Source organism: Eschrichtius robustus, chromosome 15 (assembly GCF_028021215.1).
Source record: "Eschrichtius robustus isolate mEscRob2 chromosome 15, mEscRob2.pri, whole genome shotgun sequence".
NCBI lineage: Eukaryota > Metazoa > Chordata > Mammalia > Artiodactyla > Eschrichtiidae > Eschrichtius > Eschrichtius robustus.
In genome coordinates this window covers 4,722,915-4,745,969 of record NC_090838.1, presented here as the reverse complement: position 1 = coordinate 4,745,969, position 23,055 = coordinate 4,722,915, and the positions used below count along the sequence as shown (strand labels likewise).

At 51.1% G+C, this 23,055-nt stretch overlaps 1 protein-coding gene across 6 annotated transcripts in view; it reads right to left on the bottom strand.

Moving 5' to 3' along the window:
* Positions 1 to 937: 937 nt before the first annotated feature.
* RNF144A (ring finger protein 144A) overlaps positions 938 to 23,055 on the bottom strand; it is a 114,248-nt gene continuing 92,130 nt past the window's right edge. For 3 of the 6 annotated variants that reach the window (XM_068564047.1, XM_068564046.1, XM_068564048.1), the window contains 4 exons: positions 20,767 to 20,974; positions 17,297 to 17,447; positions 12,381 to 12,470; positions 938 to 5,048 (listed from right to left, as the gene is read on the bottom strand). In XM_068564047.1, coding sequence (XP_068420148.1) covers positions 4,917 to 5,048; positions 12,381 to 12,470; positions 17,297 to 17,447; positions 20,767 to 20,974 — 581 coding nt within the window. In that variant the 3' untranslated portion in view covers positions 938 to 4,916. Of the gene's footprint in view, positions 5,049 to 12,380; positions 12,471 to 16,398; positions 17,051 to 17,296; positions 17,448 to 20,766; positions 20,975 to 23,055 lie in introns of those variants that run through there. The other 3 variants (XM_068564049.1, XM_068564050.1, XM_068564051.1) reach the window with 3 other exon arrangements.

Here is a 23,055-nt window from a genome sequence, read left to right as displayed (position 1 = left end):
GGGCTGGAGGATGGACAAGGTAATGTGCAGGAGGTTAAGAGGGGCACACTTCCAGCTGTAAGATCCCAGGGATGCAAGGTAATATAGGGAAAATAGTCAATAAGTTTACTCAGCCATAAAAAGGAAAGGAACAAAATTGGGTCATTTGTAGAGATGTGGATGGACCTAGAGTCTGTCATACAGAGTGAAGTAAGTCAGAAACAGAAAAACAAGTATCGTATATTAATACATGTATGTGGAATCTAGAAAAATGGTACAGATGAACCTATTTGCAGGGCAGGAATAGCGATGCAGACGTAGAGAACGGAAGGGTGGACACGGCGGGGAAGAGGAGGGTGGGATGAACTGGGAGATTAGGATTGACATACATACACTACAGTGTGTAAAATAGAGAGCTAGTGGGAACCCGCTGTACAGCACATGGAGCTCAGCTCGGTGCTCTGGGATGACCTAGATGGGTGGGATGGGGGATGGGATTGGAGGGAGGTCTAAGAGGGAGGGAATGTGTGTGTTTGTATGGCTGATGCACTTCGCTGTGCAGCAGAAACTAACACAACATTGTAAAGCCATTACACGCCAATAAAAAAGAAAAGATTGTAAAAACTTTATATGGTGACGAATGGTAGCCGGTCTTACTGTGGTAATCATTTCATAATGTATAAAAATATTGAATCACTATGCTGTACACCCAAAACAATATCCTAGCCTATGTTAATTATTACTTTTTTTTTTTTTAAGCTGTTTTCCCGGTGGTAGAAGTTCCCCTTCCCGTTCACCTCCAATCCTCATAATATTTTCAGTCTTCAAGACAGCAGTCAACTAAGAGTATAAAAAAGATGGAGCCAGACAGGATTTACAAAAGTAACCTGTATTCCAGCCAAAATATCTTTAAAAAGAAATCCCTTCTAAAGGGGGGGACAAACTACATAAGACACAATACACTTAAAATATGTATTGAAATTACAAATCAAACTTTTCCATATGATTCCAAAGTACAAAACACAACATTAAAAGGCATTCAAACAGCTCTTTTATACATCACAGTGTTAGTGGCACAAAACGTACTGACATTTCAAAAACACAAACTAAACTTGTTTTTGTTTTTTTGTTTTTACCACCACTTGTCAAATACATAATGTATACATGTGCATGACTCATTCATGCATATTTTTATACAAGATTAAAATACACCCATGGTAAAATGAGCATGGAATGAAGGAAAGGTCGGGTACCTACCCCTCCCTGAAGGCTGCTGGAATCTCGGAAGACAGGATTGTGCAAACCAAGGACGGGGAGACCACGGGCTTTACACACCCAAACAGCAGGCTCTCCTGGTTAGGATGCACCCGTCATTCTGCTTTAATGCAGCCCCTTCTTTCCAGCAGGCATTTTTGACAATACCAGTCATAACGCTTTATTTTGTTTACTTTCATAAGGGCTTGCGTTAATGATAAGGAATAAACAAGCTTTGGTATTTTTTAAAGAGACCTTCAGGAAGCTTTATACATGCAAAATGTTTTCCCTTGATGATTTTACTGTGATTTATATACACATACCGGGGTATTTATTAATCAACGAGAATCTGAGAAATATACAAAAAACCCACCCTGGTTCTTTCCAATCCTCTCATTTTTAAAGACGACCAAGGGAAAAATGCTCTCTTCTAATGTGCGAAATAACCTTTAACATTTGTAACATAGGAGAGGAAGATAAAATCATCTTGGAGTAATTTTTGCATATCTGGTACTCCCCTTCCCCCGGGAACTGGCCTGGTTGCTAAACAGGTTTTGTGCAATAATATGCTGTAAAGAGAATTTGTTCCCCTTTAAAAAGATGCCAGGGGTGGCGGATATTGGTCCCTCAGCCCGCAGCTCCCCCTGGAGGTGGAGCCGACACTGGTCTGGACAGCCAAAGGCTCTGCGCATGCTCAGGTCCCAGGTTGGTCTCTGCCCCGTGAACATCTACAGAGACGCCTGTGATGGCGCTGGTCCCCCATGACGATGGCGAGCTCGGCTCGCCAGGCTGAAGGATGCAGGGCAGGATCAAGCTCGGAGACCAGGCACGGCCGGGGAGACCTCACGGCCTTGTCAGTTACCAAAGGGACTCAGAGAACCCCACCCGGACAGTGGCAGGGTCAGCCGTGGTCTGTCTCCGTCCTCTTCCTCCCCTCGTCCCCAGATTTAAAGGCCTCTAAATGAATAAACAGACGTGTGCTTCCAGAGACTTTTCCTGCTGACTTTCCAGAGTCAGCAGGAAAACCACCTGTAAAAGTGTCATTTTTAATCAAGACCACCTCCTAAGCATCGAATCCCCAGGTTTTACTGGGAGGGACAGAAAGGTCAAAACCCAAACCGCGGGCCACCTTCCCACATCCTGTTTACATCTGACATCAAGCCTGGTTCATACTGCGTCCCCACAAACAATGGGATGGCATTCCTCCCTGAACGAAAAGGAGTCAGATGGGGGCGATGCAAGTCTATGGAAGGATCTCAATGCGATCCCGCTGGTATCTTTCTAGGGAGTAGACAGTTTTAGTTTTGTTTTTACTGAATCAGACTGAGCATTCTGAGGCATGCTTGATGCAAAACCTCAGAGCAAGTAGGTGCTGCTTTGGCCCCGGCCGGCCCCAGAATCTCAGGTGTTCCCTACCTGGGTCAAACCACGTGCTATGAGCCTGTCAGAGGTAAAGGCACAGGGATGTTTGGTGCTCTGGATGTGCATGATTTGCCCATGGACTCTTCTAGGAGACACAAGACAGCCCGACTCGCTAGGAATAAAGGGACCTGAGCGCTGACCCAGGGAATGCAACCTTTCCAAAGGCTCTGGTTCCCACCCCAAAGGAGGGGGCACTACCGTATGGACGTCTGTATGCAACGGGCAGTAGCAAGCGCAGGCAGGATGACCTGGGATGATGAAGACCTGCTCCGTGGACCACTGGACACGGGCCACGAGCCTACTGTATTCCATACGAATTTGAAAGCGCACTCACAGATCGCAACGCCGCCTCACGTCTGGGCCACCAACCTCATCTTCAGGCCTCACGGAGTTGTCACTCTCTCCAGAAAAGCCATTCTACCTCCGGGCCCGATCAAAACATCTCAAGCTACAGAGACCTGGTGCTCAGGCTTCATCCGGAAAGACGGTCCCAGGCATATTCTTATTGTTACTGAGTTTTCAAACTGCAATTATAAGGAGGATATTTTGCATGTAATTTTGACACAGACTGGGTTCCTAAATGGCTTCAGTTTCAAAAAGAAAATCAATACTAGAGGGGAAGAGTGAGGTGAGCCTGTGTCTCCTAACTGATGAAATGTTAGGAAATAAAGACATCTCTCTACGGGAACCAGGACCTGAGACAGGTACACAAACGCAGAAGTCAAGGATGTAAAACACCACCACACTTCACAGATGTGCTTGCCACAAGCAAACAACTGAGATAAAAGTCAGGGTTTGTTTTCATTTTACTCCTTTGTGGAATGCTTAGTAAGCTTTAAAAAAAGTTCCACCATGATAAATCTACAACATTTGCCTTTCTACTATGTTTAGAAGTCCCAAGTTGGATGCAATCAGTTTGCCCTTTAAAAGCCATTATTAAAGTCAACTTTCTGTAAAGAACACACTGTCCAAAGGCAATTGATGGAGTTCCGTGTGTCTTACTGATCCGGGCATCCTGCTGCCGTGGTAATAGACACACACAGCCTGTAAAAGACCAATCAAAATAACTAAGTGAAATGGAAGATTTTTTTCAGCAGGGTAAGCAAAATGGTAAGCAACAGGATTTGGAACTACGATGATGTCTCCAAATTAACTTAGTCATTACAAAAACTGTGAACCTCCGGAAGCTTCTCCCCCAGGCCCTGGGAGCCCCCCAGCCCTGATAGGAGGCCCCCCTTCTGGGCATCAATGTCACTATTTGCTTGGTTTTTGTCTGCTTGAGGAGACTGAGGCTACCGCCAAACCACAGGGATTCTCAGCAGAACTATTTCCAAGTAAAACATTTGGTTTCCGAAGACATGAAAAAATATTTACTGACACTTGGGTGAAAAGAGAGGAGCCCTGTGAGCTGAGCTGAATCACCAGAGAGAGAAAAACAAAAGGCAAACCTAAGGATGGACATGTTCCTTCAAATGCATCAGTATTTTCAAAGAAATGCAACGATACAGGAAACACGTTGATAACAGTACACAGCTTACAGCATCCAAAAAGTCTCCACAAGTTTCAAGAAAAACACAAAGAGCGCATAAGGCTTTCTCAATCTCCTGAAAAGTGGCCGAGCCAGAAAGGTCATTTAACCATAACTTCTTAAAATGCACATTTCAAGAAAAGGCATAGGATGGTTTCAATGCACCTTGTTGATTTTTCACTACTCAGTTGGAAAAAAAAAAAAAAAAAAAACCTTCTAAAAAGGATTTTACTAAACGCCATTAGTAATAAAAAGAGTTGTCATAAACAGAGTGCTTCTCTCAAGTCAGAACACTTGGATTCTGTCTGAAGTGAGAGGCGATCCTTAAAAGACTTCTTCTCTCAGCAACGTGGCGCCAGCTTGAAGCCAAGGAGGAGACGGACAACATTCTGCGAGAGAAGGTCTCCTAAGCAACACCAGACGTTCCTAGTCTACCACTACCTGGTGCTCCATACAGCAGCTCCCTTGTCAAGTCTGCAGAGACCGACCGACTCTGTGGGACGTGCCCCACCCATGCCAGCCTTGCCTCCCCCATGCCGGGGTGACTGCACCTGGGGCCTCCGCCAACGATCTGATATCAGTCCCTGAAATCACGGCATCCGGCGTGACACTGTGAAGCTCAATGGGGCACATAAGGCAAGAAAGATGTTTAGTGAGAGGGGGACGGCGGGTGGGGATGGGAGAGAACCACACTTCCTGGAGGTGGGGTCTTGTTCCAGCAGCACGCCTTCCTCTAGGTGGGCAGGGGGTCATCGTCGCCTTTACTGCACTTGCACTTGCAGCAAAGTACAAACGGAGTGGCCAGGAGCAGGAAAGGCGAGGCCACCAAGAGAAGGAGCCCAAATCCAGCAAAAATGCCCACAACCTGCAAGAAGGAAACAGAGGAGCAGAGGGTGAGTTGGCTGGTCTGTAGGTTCGATAGCTAAAGTATAAACCACACAACCACCCACGCATCCATCACCCACCCACCTATATCCACCCATCTATCCATCCACCCATCCATCCATCCATCCACCCATCCATCATCCACCCACCTATATCCATTCATCTATCCATCTATCCATCCATCCATCTATATCCACCCATCCATCCATCTACCCATCCATCCATCTGTCTACCCATCCATCCACCCACCTATATCCACCCATCTATCCATCCATCCATCCACCCATCATCCACCCACCTATATCCACCCATCTATCCATCCATCCATTCATCCACGCATCCATCCACCCCGTCCATCCCATCATCCACCCACTTATATCCATCCATCCATCCATCCATCCACCCATCCATCATCCACCCACGTATATCCATCCATCTATCCATCCACACACAACATCCACCCATCTTTCCATACATCTGTCATCTCTCCATCTACTCGTCCATCCACCCATGCATGCTTCCATCATCTACCACCTATATCATCCCTCCATCCATCCATCAGTCCATCTATTCATCCACTCATCATCCATCATCATCCATCTATCCAGCATCCACTCACCTACCCATCCATCCATCTATCCATATTTCCCTCCCTTCACTTCCTTCCTTTCACTCCCTCTTCCCTTTTTTCCCTTTTTTTCTTCCTTTCCCTTCTCTTCCCTTCCCTCCTTCCATCTAAATACCCAAACCTCCATCCAATTATACATCCAGTTAACCAACAAGCTTCCTGTGAGCCAAACGCTGTACTAGGTGTGGCAAACACAGAGGCACATTAGATCTTGGCTCTCAAGGACCACCCAGTCTGGTGGAAAGAGACCGTGATTACAACTGATAATAATACACTTTACAAAAACTGCCATTGGGTTCCAGGGTGTAAAGGGAGCTCAGGAGCCAGACACCTACATCTCCAGGGGCAGGAGACTTTGCATGCAATGGGAAATGGTTGAGATTATAACGATTATGAGGAGGCGGGTGGTAAACAAAAATGAGTCGGAGAAGGCATTCCAGGTGGGAGAACAGAAAGGCACAGGCATGGTGCATTAGCAGGTGACCAGACCTGTGTTATTCCTGGAGTTTAAAACCCAACATTTACTGTTAGGAATTTTGATTTTTTTAAAAAACATATGTTTATCCCTAGGTACGAGTAAATGCCGAAGGAAATAAGCCTCAAATGTAGACATACTGTCATTCAAATCAGGCAGTGAGGCTGGACAAAGAAGCAAGGGGGGTTGTTCTTTAACTGGTCCCCTCCACCAGCTGCTAGAGCCCAGAATCGGAATCCGAAGGTGGAGTTCGTCCGCCACCTAGTGTTCAGAGCGATAAATACATGAACCCCTTGGGCTCATGGTTCTAATCCTGACTCAGTGTGTTCACCTCTCTGGGCTTCAGTTTTCTCAATTATAAAATAAGCAGATGAAGTAAAAGATCTCCGAGAGCTAGTATCAGCTCAGAAGTATGATGCTACACTACAGCATCACAGCAGCGTGAATGAAAGTACACCCTTAGATTTTGCCGGAAAACCATCTCACACACACACACACACACACACACACACACGCACGCACACACCACGTTGTGTTTCTAAATTAGATTGTGCTCATGCTAAGAATCTGTGTTTTCTGCCGACTGGCTGAGTCCATTTGTCTGAACATAATGTCAATGGTGGAACTACGTGGTGTGGATTCAGATCATGCTATGTTAAAATCACGCACACAGATATTTCAGAATACATAAAACCCCCCAGGAAGGCGTCACTGATCTGCAGGGCACCATGAATAACCTCAACCACCTGGGACACTTTCTCAGTCTCTAGGGAGCCAGGGACTCTTGAACTGATAACACACCAAAATCCTTCACCAAATGCTCACGTTTTTGGTCAATAAGAAAAACACCATCTTCATTTTCACTCAGGCTATCTTGTCTCTTTCTTTGCATGCCATTGAACAAGCGATGTTACCCAGTGGGTCCCAACTGGTGATGGGAGGATACAGATATTGTCAGAAGGAAGTCAGCCAACAATAAAGAATGAGACAGGAAGCAAATACCTCACAACAAAAATAATCACTTAGGGGCTTCCCTGGTGGCGCAGTGGTTGAGAATCTGCCTACCAATGCAGGGGACACGGGTTCGAGCCCTGGTCTGGGAAGATTCCACATGCCGCGGAGCAACTGGGCCCGTGAGCCACAATTACTGAGCCTGCGCGTCTGGAGCCTGTGCTCCCAACAAGAGAGGCCACGATAGTGAGAGGCCCGCGCACCGCGATGAAGAGTGGCCCCCGCTCGCCGCAACTAGAGAAAGCCCTCGCACAGAAACGAAGACCCAACACAGCCAAAAATAAATAAATAAATTAATTAATTAAAAAAAAAAATCACTTAGCATCTTATAAGTACGTGTCAGGCAGAAATGATACACTGTAGGAGACAGAAGGATAAAGAAGGAATCACGGTGAAACGGGGATCATTCATACTGGCAAACCCTGATTTAAAGGAACGGCTAACCCGTCAGACAGTTTCTCAAGAGGTACACTCGTTCAGAGCAGAACACAGTTTGTGTGACCATCATAAGCCCCTGTGCACAGCCTGGTGGCTCTGCCTTAACAAACGTCCGGTATGTGTTTATAGGATGAACCAGTTCAATGGAATCTAGTAGCTTCTGAATCCTCTCCCCCCAGAGAGTTATGTGACAAAACCACTCCAGGGCTTGGGAACACTAACCCAAGTCAAAGAGATGGTAAGATGAACGGGACACATTTAATTCACTGAAACTTGGCATCGGACACAGCCCGGGTGTCTGCCGCGCCCAGGCCTGACTGCACAGAGGCCGGGTCATTGGCCGAGGGCTGTGCTGGGGTATATGGGGGCTGCTCCCATGTCTCTTCCCAGTTCTCCATCCAATGACATCACCTTGGCAACTTGAAACATCACCAAGCCATCCTGGGGGTGCTGACGCCACAGAAAGCGACCGACCCTACAAAGTCGGCCTGCCCCCTGCCGCCCCATGGCCGGTTGTTGAATGCTCTCACTACGCTGGCCCTGTGTGTGTTTTGAGGCAGGGGACGAATGAGCTAAGAGGGCCGGTGGCAGCTGCGCCGTTTACGTGGAACGTTTACTGATCGCTCCCACTGCAGTCGTCCTCGCCCCACCACAGAGCTCCTCTTTTCTCTGCTTAATGAACATTTGCTGTTCTGAACTGGATAGAGTGTGAGGGAATTAGGGTCTGCTTTTGTCCTCTGAGAGAATGGGTTCTCCTGTTGGGAGGAGGAGATGGATGCAGATAATGAAAAACTTCTGCACAAAAACAGTCAGGACACTGAAAACAGCCTCAGGAGAGGCGGCAGGTCCCGCAGGAGTCAGGCAGGTGGAGACGGGGGCCTGATAAGGGAGTGACGGAAAGCCGTCTCTGAGGATGGGACCGCCGAGCTGCTGTCCGAAGGAGAAGGACCCCAGCAGGGAAGGTGAGGACGGCTACCCGTGCAGGGAGGCTGGGAGTAGCGTTCGGGGAGCAGGAAGGAGGTGATGTGGCCGGAGTGGAGGGGTGCTGGGGGGAGTGGGAACCCTGGGGGCGGCCCAGGTCTTTTGTTTAGAAGATACGGAAGCTGGGGGTGCGCTTCCCGAAATGAGGGAGACCTGGAGGAGGAGGCGATCTTGAGGGAAAGTGTAAAATTCTGTTCACGCCTGTTCTATCTGAAATGTACCGTTAGACCTCCAAGTGGAGGCGCTGGCAGCCAGGTGGGCACGAAGCTGGGAGTTCGATGGGGCCGCCAGGTCGGAAACCGAAGTGAGGCAGACATGGCCTTGCAGTCCCGGGGGGGCGTGGGCTCTAGGAATGCACACAGAGGGCTGACACGACGTCCCCTCCCTGCCGTGGTCACAAGCGCGGGTCCCACCTCCCTATAAACGTAGAATAATGAAACCACGGTTGACCCTGGATAATAATCCAGTCCAATTTTCTCATTTCACCAATGCAAAATCTATGGCCAAAGAGAGATTCCAAAGGCCCCAGTACTTAAGCCAGAGAGGACTTGGCGTCTAGTTCAAGTACAAGACACGACTTGTGTGTATTTTCCTGAGCGTAGTGAAAAATACCCTCCGAACAGGTGACTGCGCGAGGCCCCTGCCTGTGGCCCGGCCCGGGGGGCTGAGCGAGGGCACCTCCAGCACAGGTGAGCACAGACATCAGCAATCAGCCGCGTGTTAAATGCCGCCTTCGGGCTAAAAGTGAGCTCTCTCTACAGGGAGATGGGTCTCCTGCTCAGAAGGAAAGGAAGAGCCAGTGTGGGTGAGACCCCCCCTTGTCAGGTGCTGGCCTCCTAAGGAAGAAGCTTTACTTGACTGAGAAAGGAATGCCGCCCTTGTCTCTTACGCATGATGGCTGATCGCTGGAACAGCACTGGGAAAGGCAAGGGGCGCTCCACAACAAGCGTGTCTCCAGAGGATGTTCGCGAGGGCATTGAGAGGTAAGGGAATGGAGGCCACCAATCGGACAGAAAACCAGGAGACTCACAAGGGAAACGAAGACTTTCTCAGCTTCCACGTGGATGCTCTACCTCTAAAAGCGAATTACGAGAGCGAAAGTTCCTTTCAGTAACGGAGATTCTGTATCTTGTGCTGGCTGGGAGGTGGTTCTAACTATGAAAACTGAAGGCTTAAGAGCAAATTGGTCTTGTGATTGTACGCGAATGTCTGCTCTGGGTAGGGCTCTTCCACTGCACACCATGTCCCTCGCTAATTCCCAAGCCTCTGGCCTTCGTTCCTGGTTTATATGTCACACGATTTGCTAGTTTTTGTGACTCCCTTACTTTCCTTTTGACACTGTTCACTCATGTTTTATTGTTTACCCCAAATCCAGCACTAACGTGTGGACATCTGTCTACAACCCTGCGTGTCTCCAGGGCTCCTCACACCCCAAGGAAGAGACCCCTGCACCCCGAGTGCCTTTGTTCAATTCCACCAGCACCGAGAGGGGCCTGAGATCGGGGGCGGGGGGTTTCCTTTGTCCATGTGGCTCAGAGCTGGCACTCAGCAGGTGCCCCTGGCAGGTGCCGACCGACGATGCTGAGAGAGGCTGCTGGGGGGTGCCCCCAGGCTCCGTCCTCAACAACTGGGGAGGCTACGGACCCCCGTCCAGGCTTCTGCACTTCTCAAGGGCCCGTTCTCTAAATGACTGTTACCAGGAACTGCAGCTGTTCCAGGACCCCAGGAACACGTGACTCACTCCCGAGGATAAACGGGCATGAGGGCTGAGGTGTGAGCGCCCAGCCCAGCCTTGTTATCGGGCAGGGTGACAACGGTTTCCACGGCTCTCACGCTCTCCTGGGAAGCTTGCCACGGCTCCGGCCGCCATGCTCTTAGGGAGCTCAGGCCACGTGGAGAGGCAGCTCCTTATTCAGAAAGAGGGTCTTTACAGAGGGAATCAAGTTAAAATGACATTACCAGGATAGGCCCTGATCCATTACGACCGGTGTCTTCATCCAAAGGGAAGTTTGGACACAGAGACAGGTGTGCACAGAGAAAGATGAAGTACTGGAGAGACTCACCTGGGAGCCGGGAGCTAGGACTGCAGGGAATGGCCAGGAGCCAGGAAGAGGCAGGAGGTCCCCTCCTACAGGTTTCCGAGGGAGCCCTGCCCACACCTCGACTCCAGACTCCTGGCCTCTAGAACCGCGAGGGAGTCTATTTCTGTTGTTTGGGGTGCTTTTTTTACACAGCAGAGGTGGAGGGGCGAGCACTGGAGCTGGCCGTACTGGCCAGGAGGACGAAATAAAACGCAGCTAAAATCCACTCTCCACACCGAGGTCGGCAGACTGGCCCTCGGGCCAGATCCGGTCCACAGTCCGTTTTGTTTAGTTTGGTTCTTACAACTTTATGGAGCTATAACTCACATACCTCGCAACTCACCTATTTAATGCACAATTTGATGGTTTTTACTGCACTCAGAATTGTGCAACCTTTGCCACAGTCAATGCTACCACTTGATTGTTTAAAGCGTTTTCCTGGAATGCAGCCATGGGCCTTTGTTGACATACTGTCTGCCGCAGCTGCTTCCCTACCAGGCAGAGCTGATAGTTGCAACAGAGACCTTATGGCCTGCAAAGCCAGGACCGTCTACTGTCCGGCCGCCTGTGGACTCATCAGCCCTGCCACATGGTCTGCAGTGAGGATCACCGAAGAAGCACAGTTACGGGTGGTCTCTTTCTATTCCCACAAAACTGCCTGAGTCTCCGTTCCTGCATCTCCCAGACAGCCTGCTTCAAGACTGTGCTGAGAAATGCCGAGAATGTGGTAATGGTCGGAGCCCATCAAGGCTCTTCCCCGCACCCAGGAGCTGGCGCACACCTGGGTCCTGCCTGCAGCTCCCCTCGGTGGGCTGCCCCCGCGCCCAGAGCATACCCCGAAGATCACACCTCAGCCTGCAAAGCCCGTGGGGTCAACTCTGATCATCTCTGACCACTGCTGCCTCCTGCTGCTCTGTCCCCACGGACCTTTATGCCATAGTTCTGCCCATCAGCCCATCTCCGTCCCCCCTGCCTGGACTGTCCCCTCTGCCTTGTCCCACCTACTCCCACGGCCAGCTCCCCAAAACTCAGTGCTCGGTCATAAACATCACCTCCAACAAGCCTTCCCAGCCACACCATCTAAAAGACCCCTCCCCAGTCACACCTCCCCTATAGCTGAATTCACATCATGTACATATACATTATCTGTCCCTACATGGAATGTGGGTTCCATCAGAGAAGGATGCATCTATCTTATTCACTGGAGTATATCCAGCTCCTAGAATACTGCCAGGCACACAGTAGGAAATAAATATGTGTTGAAAGTATGAATAACCGCACCAGCTGCAGAGACATCACCACCCAGGGACCTTTCCATTCTTTCCCTCTTACCCTTCTCTGTGACTAATTTGCTCACCTGGGAGCCTCTATGGAATGCTCTTCCATTAAAGGCCATGCAAGGATTGACTAAGCACAGTGGGTCATTACCAAGGTCAAGAGTAGGTGCAAGCAATCGAAAGCCTGATGTTGAAGAATCATCACGGGCTAAGTGTGGTGCCTATTTATTCCAGGCCTACTGAAAGCATAATCTTAGTCCGGGAAAAATTCAGGCAGGAACCCCATTTACTAGCTGTTTTTCTATATAACAGACCTTGGACCAACTGGCAAGTCTCCTGGAAACCCCACACACGTGTACACACACAGTCTCTCTCCCTCTCTCCCCCCGGAGGTCAGAGTTCGAGGTGAGCGGCCTCCTACCTGTGTCCGATGCCAGATGACAGATGCCCTGGAATGGCCCAGCTTGTTCCTGCAGGGCCCTTTATCGTAATGGATCAGGAGGAAGTCATCCTGAGAAGGAAGAGAAAGAACAGGGGTGGGTGGGAGAGTCCTCTCTGTTTAGTGAATGAGTCCTGCCTGGTCCCAGTTTCTTTTTTTTTTTTTAATAAATTTATTTATTTTATTTATTTATTTTTGGCTGAGTTGGGTCTTCTTTGCTGCGCACGGGCTTTCTCTAGTTGCGGCGAGCAGGGGCTACTCTTCATTGCGGTGCGCGGGCTTCTCATTGTGGTGGCTTCTCTTGTTGCGGAACACGGGCTCTAGGCACGTGGGTTTCAGTAGTTGTGGCACACAGGCTCAGTAGTTGTGGCGCATGGGCTTAGTTGCTCCGCGGCATGTGGGATCTTCCCGGACCGGGGCTGGAACCCGTGTCCCCTGCATTGGCAGGCGGATTCTCAACCACTGCGCCATCAGGGAAGCCCCCAGTTTCCTTTTTTTAAGTTCAAATTGGGGATGTGAGAGAACGAGGGCGACAGCAGAGGAAGAACGTACACCCAGAGGGGGCTGCTGCCACCCCAGGTCCCTGTGAGTCCCCAGGCTCTCCCTCCTCCGTGGCGCGTCCCCGACAGACTGCTCAGGGGCCACTAGAGGGAGCCCTGCTCCAGCTTCGGTCTCTGCCCCAGCCCGGCTCCCTGCCCCCCTCCCCCGGGCTCAGGCACTCCGTGCTGATGCAGGCCTTCTGAACAAGTAGGTCAGGGGCTCCCCCAGCCCTGGCTGTGCTTTACTCCCCACGAGTCTCTGCCTGTGCATCTTCCCGCCACCCTGGCAGGATTATTCCGGGATGAAATGACTTCCTTTATGTCTGCTCCATCCTCCTCGCCCTGAAAGTGCCTCCTCTCAGCTCAGACCAAGAAAATGTTCTCAGTTCTCAAGAGGAGACCCGCCCTCCACCTAACAGTTCCTCGGACTGTCTAGAAGTGAGAGGGAGCTCGAGGGAACATCCTGCCCACCCTACCACCTCCAGCTGTCCTCACATCCCACCTCCATCTCCAATCACCTTCCCCTGACAATCTTCACCAGACCATCAGGGTCCTGGAGCTGGGACCCTGAACTGATGTCAGCCTCTGTAACCATGTCCCCGGCTCGGTGCTCGGCCCCCAAACCTCAGCAAGCAGTGACCGAGGTGCAGGAGTGGGTTTTCTGGACAAAACCCTCTGCTTCTTCACGTACAGGAGGTGCCATTTTCTCTCCTATTGTTCATAAAAGAACCAGCTCAGTAAACAGCACAAAAGAGAGGCCGATGCTGTTTGTTCACTTAACTGAGGCTGTAAACAGAGCTTCTTTTTGAGAAAAGGGGAAATAAGCACAAGGCCCAGGGTGTCTGAGACGGGAATTCACTCCTCCGAGGGCCGGGCAGAGCCGGTGGCGGTGGTGTCCTTTGGCCCTTCGCGGCCCCGCTGGGTGGTCCTCCCAGGGAGCCCCCCTCTCATCCTGAGAGCCGCCGGCCTCCAGTCTGATGATTTCATAGGTCGGCCTCGCGGAGCCTGAACCCACACTGGAGCATCAGGAAATCCTGGCTTTCTGGGGGTTGTAGCGAGGGCCCAGACTGCCACCCCCGACTCACCCCCTGTCCTAGACCCTCATCTTTCCAAGCAAGCACAGGCGCGGGTGAATGCACGCCTCTTCCGGCTGGAGCTTGTCCTCTCTGGGGCCATTTCTCATGACTTCTGTCCACGGAGACTCTCTGTTCCTTGAACTCCTAATTCTGTTTTCTTTCACCCACACACCACGGAGATTAACGTCCCATTTTAAGCCTCATTTTCCCAGGCTGCCTCTCATAGTCTTGCTCTGTAGATGCCTAACAGCCTTTGGATTTGTTTTCTGAAACGCAAGCTGAGCTGCGTCACCCAGCTGAGAAGTCTTCAGGACTCTCGCCTGGCAAAGCTGGACAAACCCAGCTGGACGTTACAGTCACCGGGGCCACCTGGGGAAACGCGGATCCTGACTCCAGGTCGGGGAGGGGAGGGGTGCCCAGGTCACAGATGCCCCACGTGGCCCTCATCAAGCTGCTGTTGGACCAGTGCTCGGGGGGCACTAGCCCCCGTGCCAGAGGTCCAGCTCTAGCTTGGCACGGAGACCCTGGTCACGTCCCCCGCCTCGGCCAGACACAGACCACGTACAGCCCACATCCTTCCTGACCACGTCCTGTCCTCTGGAGGTGACCCGTCTCCCACACTCTGCCCTCTGCCCGGTCAGCTAACTCCCCATAGCTGTGCCCACACTCCACTCCCACCCCAGACCCAGTGACCCGCCCCAGAGGGGCTGCTGGGGACGCCACACCAGCTGTCTTGTAGCACTGCTCCCTAGGACCTGGTGCTCCCAGGGGCTTCTCAGTCGGGAGGTCACCAGCCCCTCAAGGTCACGGATTTTGCCAGCGACATCCTGGCCGCCCAGGCCTCCATGCGGAGTTGAGTTGCCAACACTCATGGCACGCTTCCTGAGCAAAACAAAAGCCTTCTCCCTAACAAAAGCACTCCAAGATGCTTTTACAATATACAAGTGATTTCATCGTGACTTTAAGTTCCTGGATGAAGCCCTTGGGCATACCCACCGCAGGGCCTGCCAGGAACCTAGGTGTGTGGTGAGAGTGAACGTTTCCCTTACATTGTTCAGAGAAGCCTCATCAAGCTTCTGGGTGGAAGCAGAAACAATGGTGCTGGCGAAGGAGAGCACGGTGGCCCAGATGCTCGCAGATAACAATGAATTCCTCAGAGCAGCTCCACCACGGAAGGTTTGAAGCTTCCTGCCCTACTCTGGCTGACAGGGACTGGTCGTACCCAAGCTGCTGGGCCTTAGGGTCGGAAAGACCAGAGAGTGGACGCCGAGTCCATTCCTCACTCCGTCGGTGCTTTGGGGAAAGACGGCTAACCTTCCTGGACTGCTTCCTAAAGTCAGTAAATCATCATTCCACCTCTCACAGAAAGAGTGCCCGTATGAAACAACAGAGGTGTGCAGCGCAAGTCACAGATAGCCTAACCTTCAGCCCACATAAGCATCACTTCATAAATAGGGACCATTGACCACCACCTCCAAAAACGACAGAAGGCGAGCGGGTCCCTTCTGTCTGTAAGCGGTGAATGTTGGGCCTGCAGGGGCAGCAGAGAAGCAGTGCGGTCCTGGGCCTCACAGGTGAGGGCGGGGCCTGGCGGGGGGCAGGGGCAAGGATGAGGATGGAAAGAATCACCCTAAGATGACTGATAACTCCGGGAGGTGTACGTGCACAGGAGCCGGTGCTCGGAGAGGAAAATTCCCGAGAGGAGGGAAGGGGGACGTGTAAGCCCCTCCTCCGTCTCAGAAGCTCTGCTGCTTCCAGACACACGTTCACACACTTGTCTTAAATCACGGCTACTGTCCTTGACTGACCGCTGCAGAGCTGACCCCCTGCCCCTCAGGGTCTGCTTACTGTGGCCACAGGGTCACTTTTCAGCAGCTTGTCATCTACAGAGGAAAACAGGCCACCCTTGGCCCCAAGGACGCTGACTTTCAAGGAGGAAATTGCCCTGTGCTACCTCTGTCCCCGGTCCGGGCAGAGCCAGGACACAACGGGGCCTCTGGCCGGTGGGGACTGTGCTTTAGAGCCAAGTCAGACGGACAAACAGACGGACAAAGAGGGTGTCTCTCCAGAGACCAGAGCAGAGAGAGAACAGCTTTGGGCTCAAAGGGGACAGACCTCGGGGAGGTCACAGCAGAAGCAATGCTCCCTCTGGAAGTCTGTGTCTGTCCATTTCTAATACTTCCCCCAAAAAATCTACCAGGAGATTTGATAACATGAGGTAAAACTGGCATTTCATTTCCTTTCCCCTTTAGGAAAAGTTAATAAGGAATTGCAAATTGCAGGCCAGACTTTAGATAATATAATTTAATAATCAGTTTTCAAAAAAAAGAAATACAGTAAAATGCAAATTACATATATATATATATTATATATAATACAGGGAGACTATACATAGCCTATATATGATATATAGTGACTATATATATAGACTATATATATAATTATATATATATGATATATAAAGAAACTATACACATAAAGCCTCTGAAGGCCCTAAAGACTTTGTAATGCTTCAGACATCATTCTAAACAGCAGAGACAGCGCAGGGTACACTGGGGAGATGGTGGCCGTATGAGGCCAGAAACCTCCATTCTGCCAGGCAGCAGAGGGTCTGTATGTTCTTCTGCCCTGCAGGTGACACGAGCGTCACTAAAGTAACTGCCCCGCGCCCAGCATCCGCGGTCCCCTGCCTCCATCATCCTTGCTATTCCAGGAACGGCCCCTGCTACGGACTGTTTGCATTCCCCCAAATTCCTGTGTTGAAGCCCTGACCTGCAGTGTGATGGTGCCTGGAGGTGGGGCTGCTGGGAGGTGTTCAGGTTCAGAGGAGGTCATGAGGCTGCGGCCCCCGTGACGGGATTCATGTCCTTACAGGAAGAGGAAGAGAGTCCAGAGCTTCCTCTCTCTGTCAGGTGAGGCCACAGCAAAGGCGGCCGTCTGTACACCAGGAAGAGGGTCCAGAACCTGATGACGCCGGCACTGATCTCAGACGTCCAGCATCCAGCACGGAGAGATCAACGTCTGTTGTTTCAGCTCCCTGATGTGGGGAGATGCTGAGATCCTACCCACCCCTTTAACACCCAGGCTGAACCCCAACCTGAGCTGACCCTCCGCTCCCAGAGCTCCTGCACAAACTCCCATCTTTTGATACCACTGCATCCAGGGAGCTCATATTACCATAAATACGCACAGAGAAAACGCCTGACCATGTAACTTCAGTGAAGCGGCTGGCGCACGCCTCCGGCTTCAGCCCGACCCACAAAGCCCCCCGCCGCGTACTCACGTCCAGGGACTCGAGGCAGTACCAGCAGAAGGCGTGCTTGCAGTTCTTACACATCATCTGTGCACACCCTTCGTCCCGCTCGATGTAGACCTTGCACTTGGGGCAGCGTTTGATGGGCACGTCGTCCTCCTCCAGCGGGAAAGCGGAGCTGCTGAGGGAGAAGCTGCATCAGGGCTGTGCTCAGAGGGCCAGAGGGCCAGGAGACACCTGCCAGCACAGGTTAACCCTGGACGCACCAGCTCAACTAGAGGGACTGAGGTCACCTGTGTTAAATGAAATATGTTGAAACCAAAGAGACTCGAACTCTGGAAAACAATCACCGCAAAACTGGGAAGCGCCAGTTTGACTTAGGGAAAAGAGCACGGTCAGCACATGTCTACATTTAGATGCGCACAGACGACCCAAAGAAAATAGGGCACAAGGCTGAGAATGGAGGCCTCTGAAGAATGGGAGTACGGCCAAATGTTATGCCCTTATTCATATAGTTGTGTGCTTTCCTAAGGGTTGATAACACATGGTATGCTCTTTGCCATGATCAGAAAAAAAAAAAAAAAATGTTAAAAACACACGCGCACACACACACACACACACACACTAATCGCTTATTAAGATCTACTTGGCTTGTCTGTACAAAATTGTTTTCCTGAGGGGTCTGAGCAGGTCTGCAGGGGTGAGCATGGTGGCATTTAAGCCTGGGGTCAAGTGCAGCTCTTCTGCACACAGGCTGGGTGGCAACCTGTCTGAGACCCAGCCTTCTGGCCAGTGTGAGTGTGACAGATGGGGTTATGCATGTGTGAAGGGCGCAGGGCAGTGCAGGCCTGTGTGAAGTGCCCCGTAAATGGCAGCAATGATTCTATGCTGCTCATAAAAAGACAGCCCAGGTATCTTTTTAGGTTGACTGTAGAACGATGTCCATCCCATGCCATTCATCTTAAAAGACAGCTAAAAATATGGAATCATCTGGAAAAAGAAGCGGTCAAGGGCAGTTATCACTGATTATGGGGCACGTACTGTTTGAACTCACTGCAGCTACTCAATGTCACCAGGAGAAAAATGATTTCCCATTGGGGTGAGCAGCCTTTTCAGAACCTAATGCATTCATGAGTATAAATTCACTACAAGTGAGCAAATTCTGGCATCCTGAGTAAATTCTGGCTGAAGGATCTTCCACAAGCATCATAGTGAATGTCAGCCTTAATTATGTCCTCACTTTACACAGTTGTCTGAGCATCAGTGAGCTTCCAAACAATTGCAGCCTCAGGGTTTTCCTAAGCTCGGGGCTCCTACACCGTGGGGCATGTGCTCCAGCTTAATAGGTTCTTGTTTCGTTCACTAGTACAAGGTGACCAGGTAAGACGCCCTGGAAAGAAGCAGTACCTCCTCGTAGTCAGGGGGTCTGGAGACAGACGTGCAAGCCCTGGCTGGGCTGTGTACATACTATCAGTCTCCACGCCTGCAGACGTGAGGCAAACTGCATCCGTCTCAGAGCGGGTGATGAAGATGTAAAGAGTTTCTCTGTGCTGAGCACATAGAACCCTGCACGTGTATAGTAATCACTCAATAAATGCTAGTTGTTAGTAATACTATTACTGAAAGATAATACAACTGTAGCTCAAATTCATCTCTAATTTAACAGCAAACTGCAGACCAGCCTGGCCGCACAGAATGTGATTTATTTACAATGAAGCAGGGTTGTCATAACACGTGTTATGACATGTGGCTGGGTAAGCCAGAAAGTCAGGTTTTTTTGGTAAAATCTTTGTTTTTTATATTTTCACAAAATGAGATTTGTGAGTTCTTATTCAAGTTGCCCTTGCGTCAGTTTCTTAGGTTGCACAACCTGATTATTTTTTTTTCATTTTGTTTGTTCTTGTTCTTTCTAAGGTATATCACAGATGATTTAATATACACGTACGTCGTGCCATCGTGACATGATTGCGGTCTTTGGGCGATGACCTCCATGAGACCAGAACACCACAGATGAAGAAATACTAAGTCGTCAGGCTCCCACCACCCACCACCCTCCACCTTAAGAAGGTTTTATGGACCCCTTCTCCATCCCTCCCAAGAGCAGGACACCGGCTCTTCCTGACTCCGGGTTTCACTGGTTCTTGGAAGGGAGGAGCCCCTCACTCACTAAGTGGGGCCTTCTCTTAAACAGTCACCCGACTGCTTCACGAGGGCACAGCCCCGCCTGCCCTCTACCTGCTTCTTCCCCAGCCTGGAAATCCAGCTCTCCCAGTTATGTGTAATCTGTCACACATGCAGTGTGGCTCTTCTCGCAAAATTATGAAGGATCAAGACCCTAAGTTAAGTGATCATTCTAGCGTTTCAGCGCCTGCTGTATGCCGAGATTTGGGGTGACAACGTCCAAACAAACACAAGAGCTCAGCCTAGTGGAGGGATTGGCCACATAAACAGATGAACTAACATCCAACAAGGCTGGTGTCGTCATCAATGCAAACGATCTCCATGGGGGACACAGAGAATGGGTCTCCAACCCTGCCCTGGGAACTGGGAAGCTTGACAAAAGAGGGGACATGAGCCACGTCTTCGAGGGTGGCAAGGAGTCCCCAGGGAAAGCAGTAGGGCAGAGAAGGGACATTCCAGGCACAGCACAGAGGTGCAGGTGGCAGGCGACAGGGGTGTGTCCGGCGTCACCACGAGGGTCCCTGGGCAGGTCGAGCTGTGGGGAGAGGGGTGGGGGCAGCAGATGGGGACAGAGGAAGACAGGCTGGTGACACCTTCGGGTGGATGGTGAGATTTACTCCACCAGGAAGTGGCCTCAACAGGCGCTGGGCCACCTCTATCTGATTGAGCCAGATGCCACTGCAGATACTGGAGGACAAAACAGCTGAATACTATCAATTTCTATGCTTCAACCTACTAAATTTCAAGGTACACAGAGTGATGCTGTGGTGTCTACCTGGCCATCCAGGCTGAGGGTCTGGCGGGGGACGGGAGGGCAAAGCCGCTACGGCGGTTTACCGCATCCTTCCTGCCAAGCCCCCCATTTCAGGCACATGTGGCCCCCTTGGCCTCAGGCACCAGGAGCCTGTATTTGGCGAACCTTCTGGTGTTTCTAACCACTGCCCCCCTTCCTCTTGTTCCTGCTCCTGCACCCCCATTTTGGATCATCTTCAGCACGATGGAGTCTTGGAAAAACTTCAGGTATCACAGGACTTAAAACCCTGCATAGTAACTGACTGTTCATACGTTTGCCTTTCTGGATGGGCAGAGTGTACTCTGTTTCTTATGCATCTTTCTATTTCCAGAGGCTGGCACAGTGCCAGGCACATAATCAGTTCTCAAAAATAAATAATAAACGAATAAACAAATCCAGGTCTGAATGAGACCCAAGAGAAGAGCGTACGTGGAGACTGACCGGGGTGCAGGCCTGTCCTCCCCAGAGGCATACTGAGGGAGAAGGCTGATTCCTTCTCCCAGCCTGCAGTCTGCCCCGAGCGTACCTGGTCTCTCCGGGAAGGAAGGTGATGGGCATGGTCTCCGGGCAGCCCTGGCCAGGGTGCCAGCTGGCTTTGCAGGCGGAGCAGAATTCCGTGTCGCAGGCTTTGCACTGCACCAGCTGCGGGGTCTGCAGCCCCATCTCCTGGAGCTGGCACACAGCCTGGCAGGTGGACGCCGGGCACCAAGTCCGACAGGGGTCCAGGAGCACCTCTGGCACAGGGAATAAAAACAGGCAAGTCAAACTCTGCAGGACCAAGGATCTGGCGGGGCTTCAGACTGATGGACACGGACTTCACGTATTTAAGGGAGAAAAGGAAATCAAGGTCAGACATAATATACCCTTCACGATCCGGGACCCATCTGGCTCCTCCTCCTCCTCCCCCCGGGCCACTCCCCACTTCCCACTCCACTCACGTGGGGGACAGCAGATCCCCAACTACCCCCAGAGTCCTCGTGGCTCAGGAGCCCCTACATCCTGGAAGCCTTGTGGTCCAGGGACCACCTCCTGCTCCCTGCCCGCCTGCCCTGGGACATAGCTTCGTGCAGTCAGGCCCGTCCTTCAGGCTCGTAGCCTCACAACCTAGCCCAGGGTGGGGTGTGCATCGGGCATCCCAAAATATTGGTTAAGGATGGAAGGAAAAGAGGGAAGGGAGATGGCTGATTCTTCTTCTCATCAAAGGTCAGACCTCTGACTTATGACTGTCTCCCTCCCAAGTTCAAATCTAAGCCCTGAGCTAATTAAGGACTGTATGAAATTCACTCTTCAACAGCAGGCTTTCCCTCTGAAGTGGAGCCCACGTCACTAAGAAGCCTGATTTGATGAAATTAGTCAGGAGGTTTATTTTGAAAAACAGAACACCACAACACTCCCATTCCTTCACATCTGCTTTCATATCTCACATTTCTTTAAGTAACGGTCCCGAGCTGTCCTTCACGTGAGCCTGGTTACTGGTTGGTTCCTTGGACCCTTTGTCCAGTGTGACTGGACTCTCAATGCAGGCCAGCGGGAGGGAGAGCTGGGCAGGAACCCACACGAATGCTGACGCAAGGCCAAAACACCGCGAGGGAGGCCAAAGGATTCCAGGGTGTGTTCAAAGGCCTCCAAGTCAGCCACGGAGGGTCGCTCTTGAGAAGGAAGGGACTGCATTGTGCTGGGAACTTGGAAGCAGTGAAAGGTGCCTGCGGGCTTCTCGGCCATGTGACCAGCGATGGCCGGGGTGGGTCGATTCACCCACATCAGAGACAGGATTTGTAGGCACTGGGACCTCCAACAGGCTGGGGCTGTCATGAGCTGCAGGCGCCCAGGCCTCACCTCAACAGGCCACCCGTGTGTTTGCCATGTTCCCCAATCAAATGTGGATTCACCCCGCCATGAATGAGCTCCTGTCAGGTACAACGGGACTAAAAACCATCTCACCATCCAATCCGGGGGCTAACAGTAAGTATTTCAGTCTTTGAGGGCCATGAGGTCTCCATCCAACTACTCAGCTCTGCTGTGATAGCACAAAGGCGTCTGTGTTGATGCGTAAATGAGTGTTCCAATAAAACTTGATTTATAACCCCAAGCCAGGGGCCGTACTAATTTGGCCCACTGGCCATGGTTGGCTGACTCCTAATCGAATCTAACTTTTTTTAAAAGGTGAATTAATCAACAGCACAAAAGTATCAAATTGGTAGGTCTGGCAGAAGCTTTAGAAGACTTGCTAATACAAAGGAATGCAGGCATTCAGGAAAATGTGATACTTTTTAATTGTTTTTCTTTATAACAAGGTAAAATCTTCCTGATGCGCCTAATAGTGAGCAAAGGAGTAAAATTAGCTCTTGTCATGATGAGCTGAGAGTATTGGCTTTTCTAAGACTGTGTCTGGCTGTCCGAGCCAAGGACGTGGTTTTGTGGGAAAACGGACGTGTGTGGGGCAGCGGCCTGCAGGCCCCTGGACTGAGGAGGCAGGAGGAAGGCGGAGGGAGGGATACAGAGGCTGCCCGGGGCACGTGGGGGACACACCAAAGGCCGCTGCCCCAGGGTCCTGTGCCTTTTAGTGGCGGCCCTCCCCCTCCCTCATCTGGAATTCTCTAAGAGCTCTGCCTCCGGTGCTGGTGTGCATGGAGGGTAAGCCAGGGTTTGCAGCACCTGCATCACGGGGGCCCCATGTGCCCGGCCCCCGAGGACAGTGCTGCGGGATGTGGGCGCTCGGCCTGCCAACAGCAGGACACGGGCAGGTACGTCCTCAGCGGGGTCTCTTTCCCTGCCAACTTGACAAGGTGTTGAGTGCTGTTGCCCCTAAAGGGAC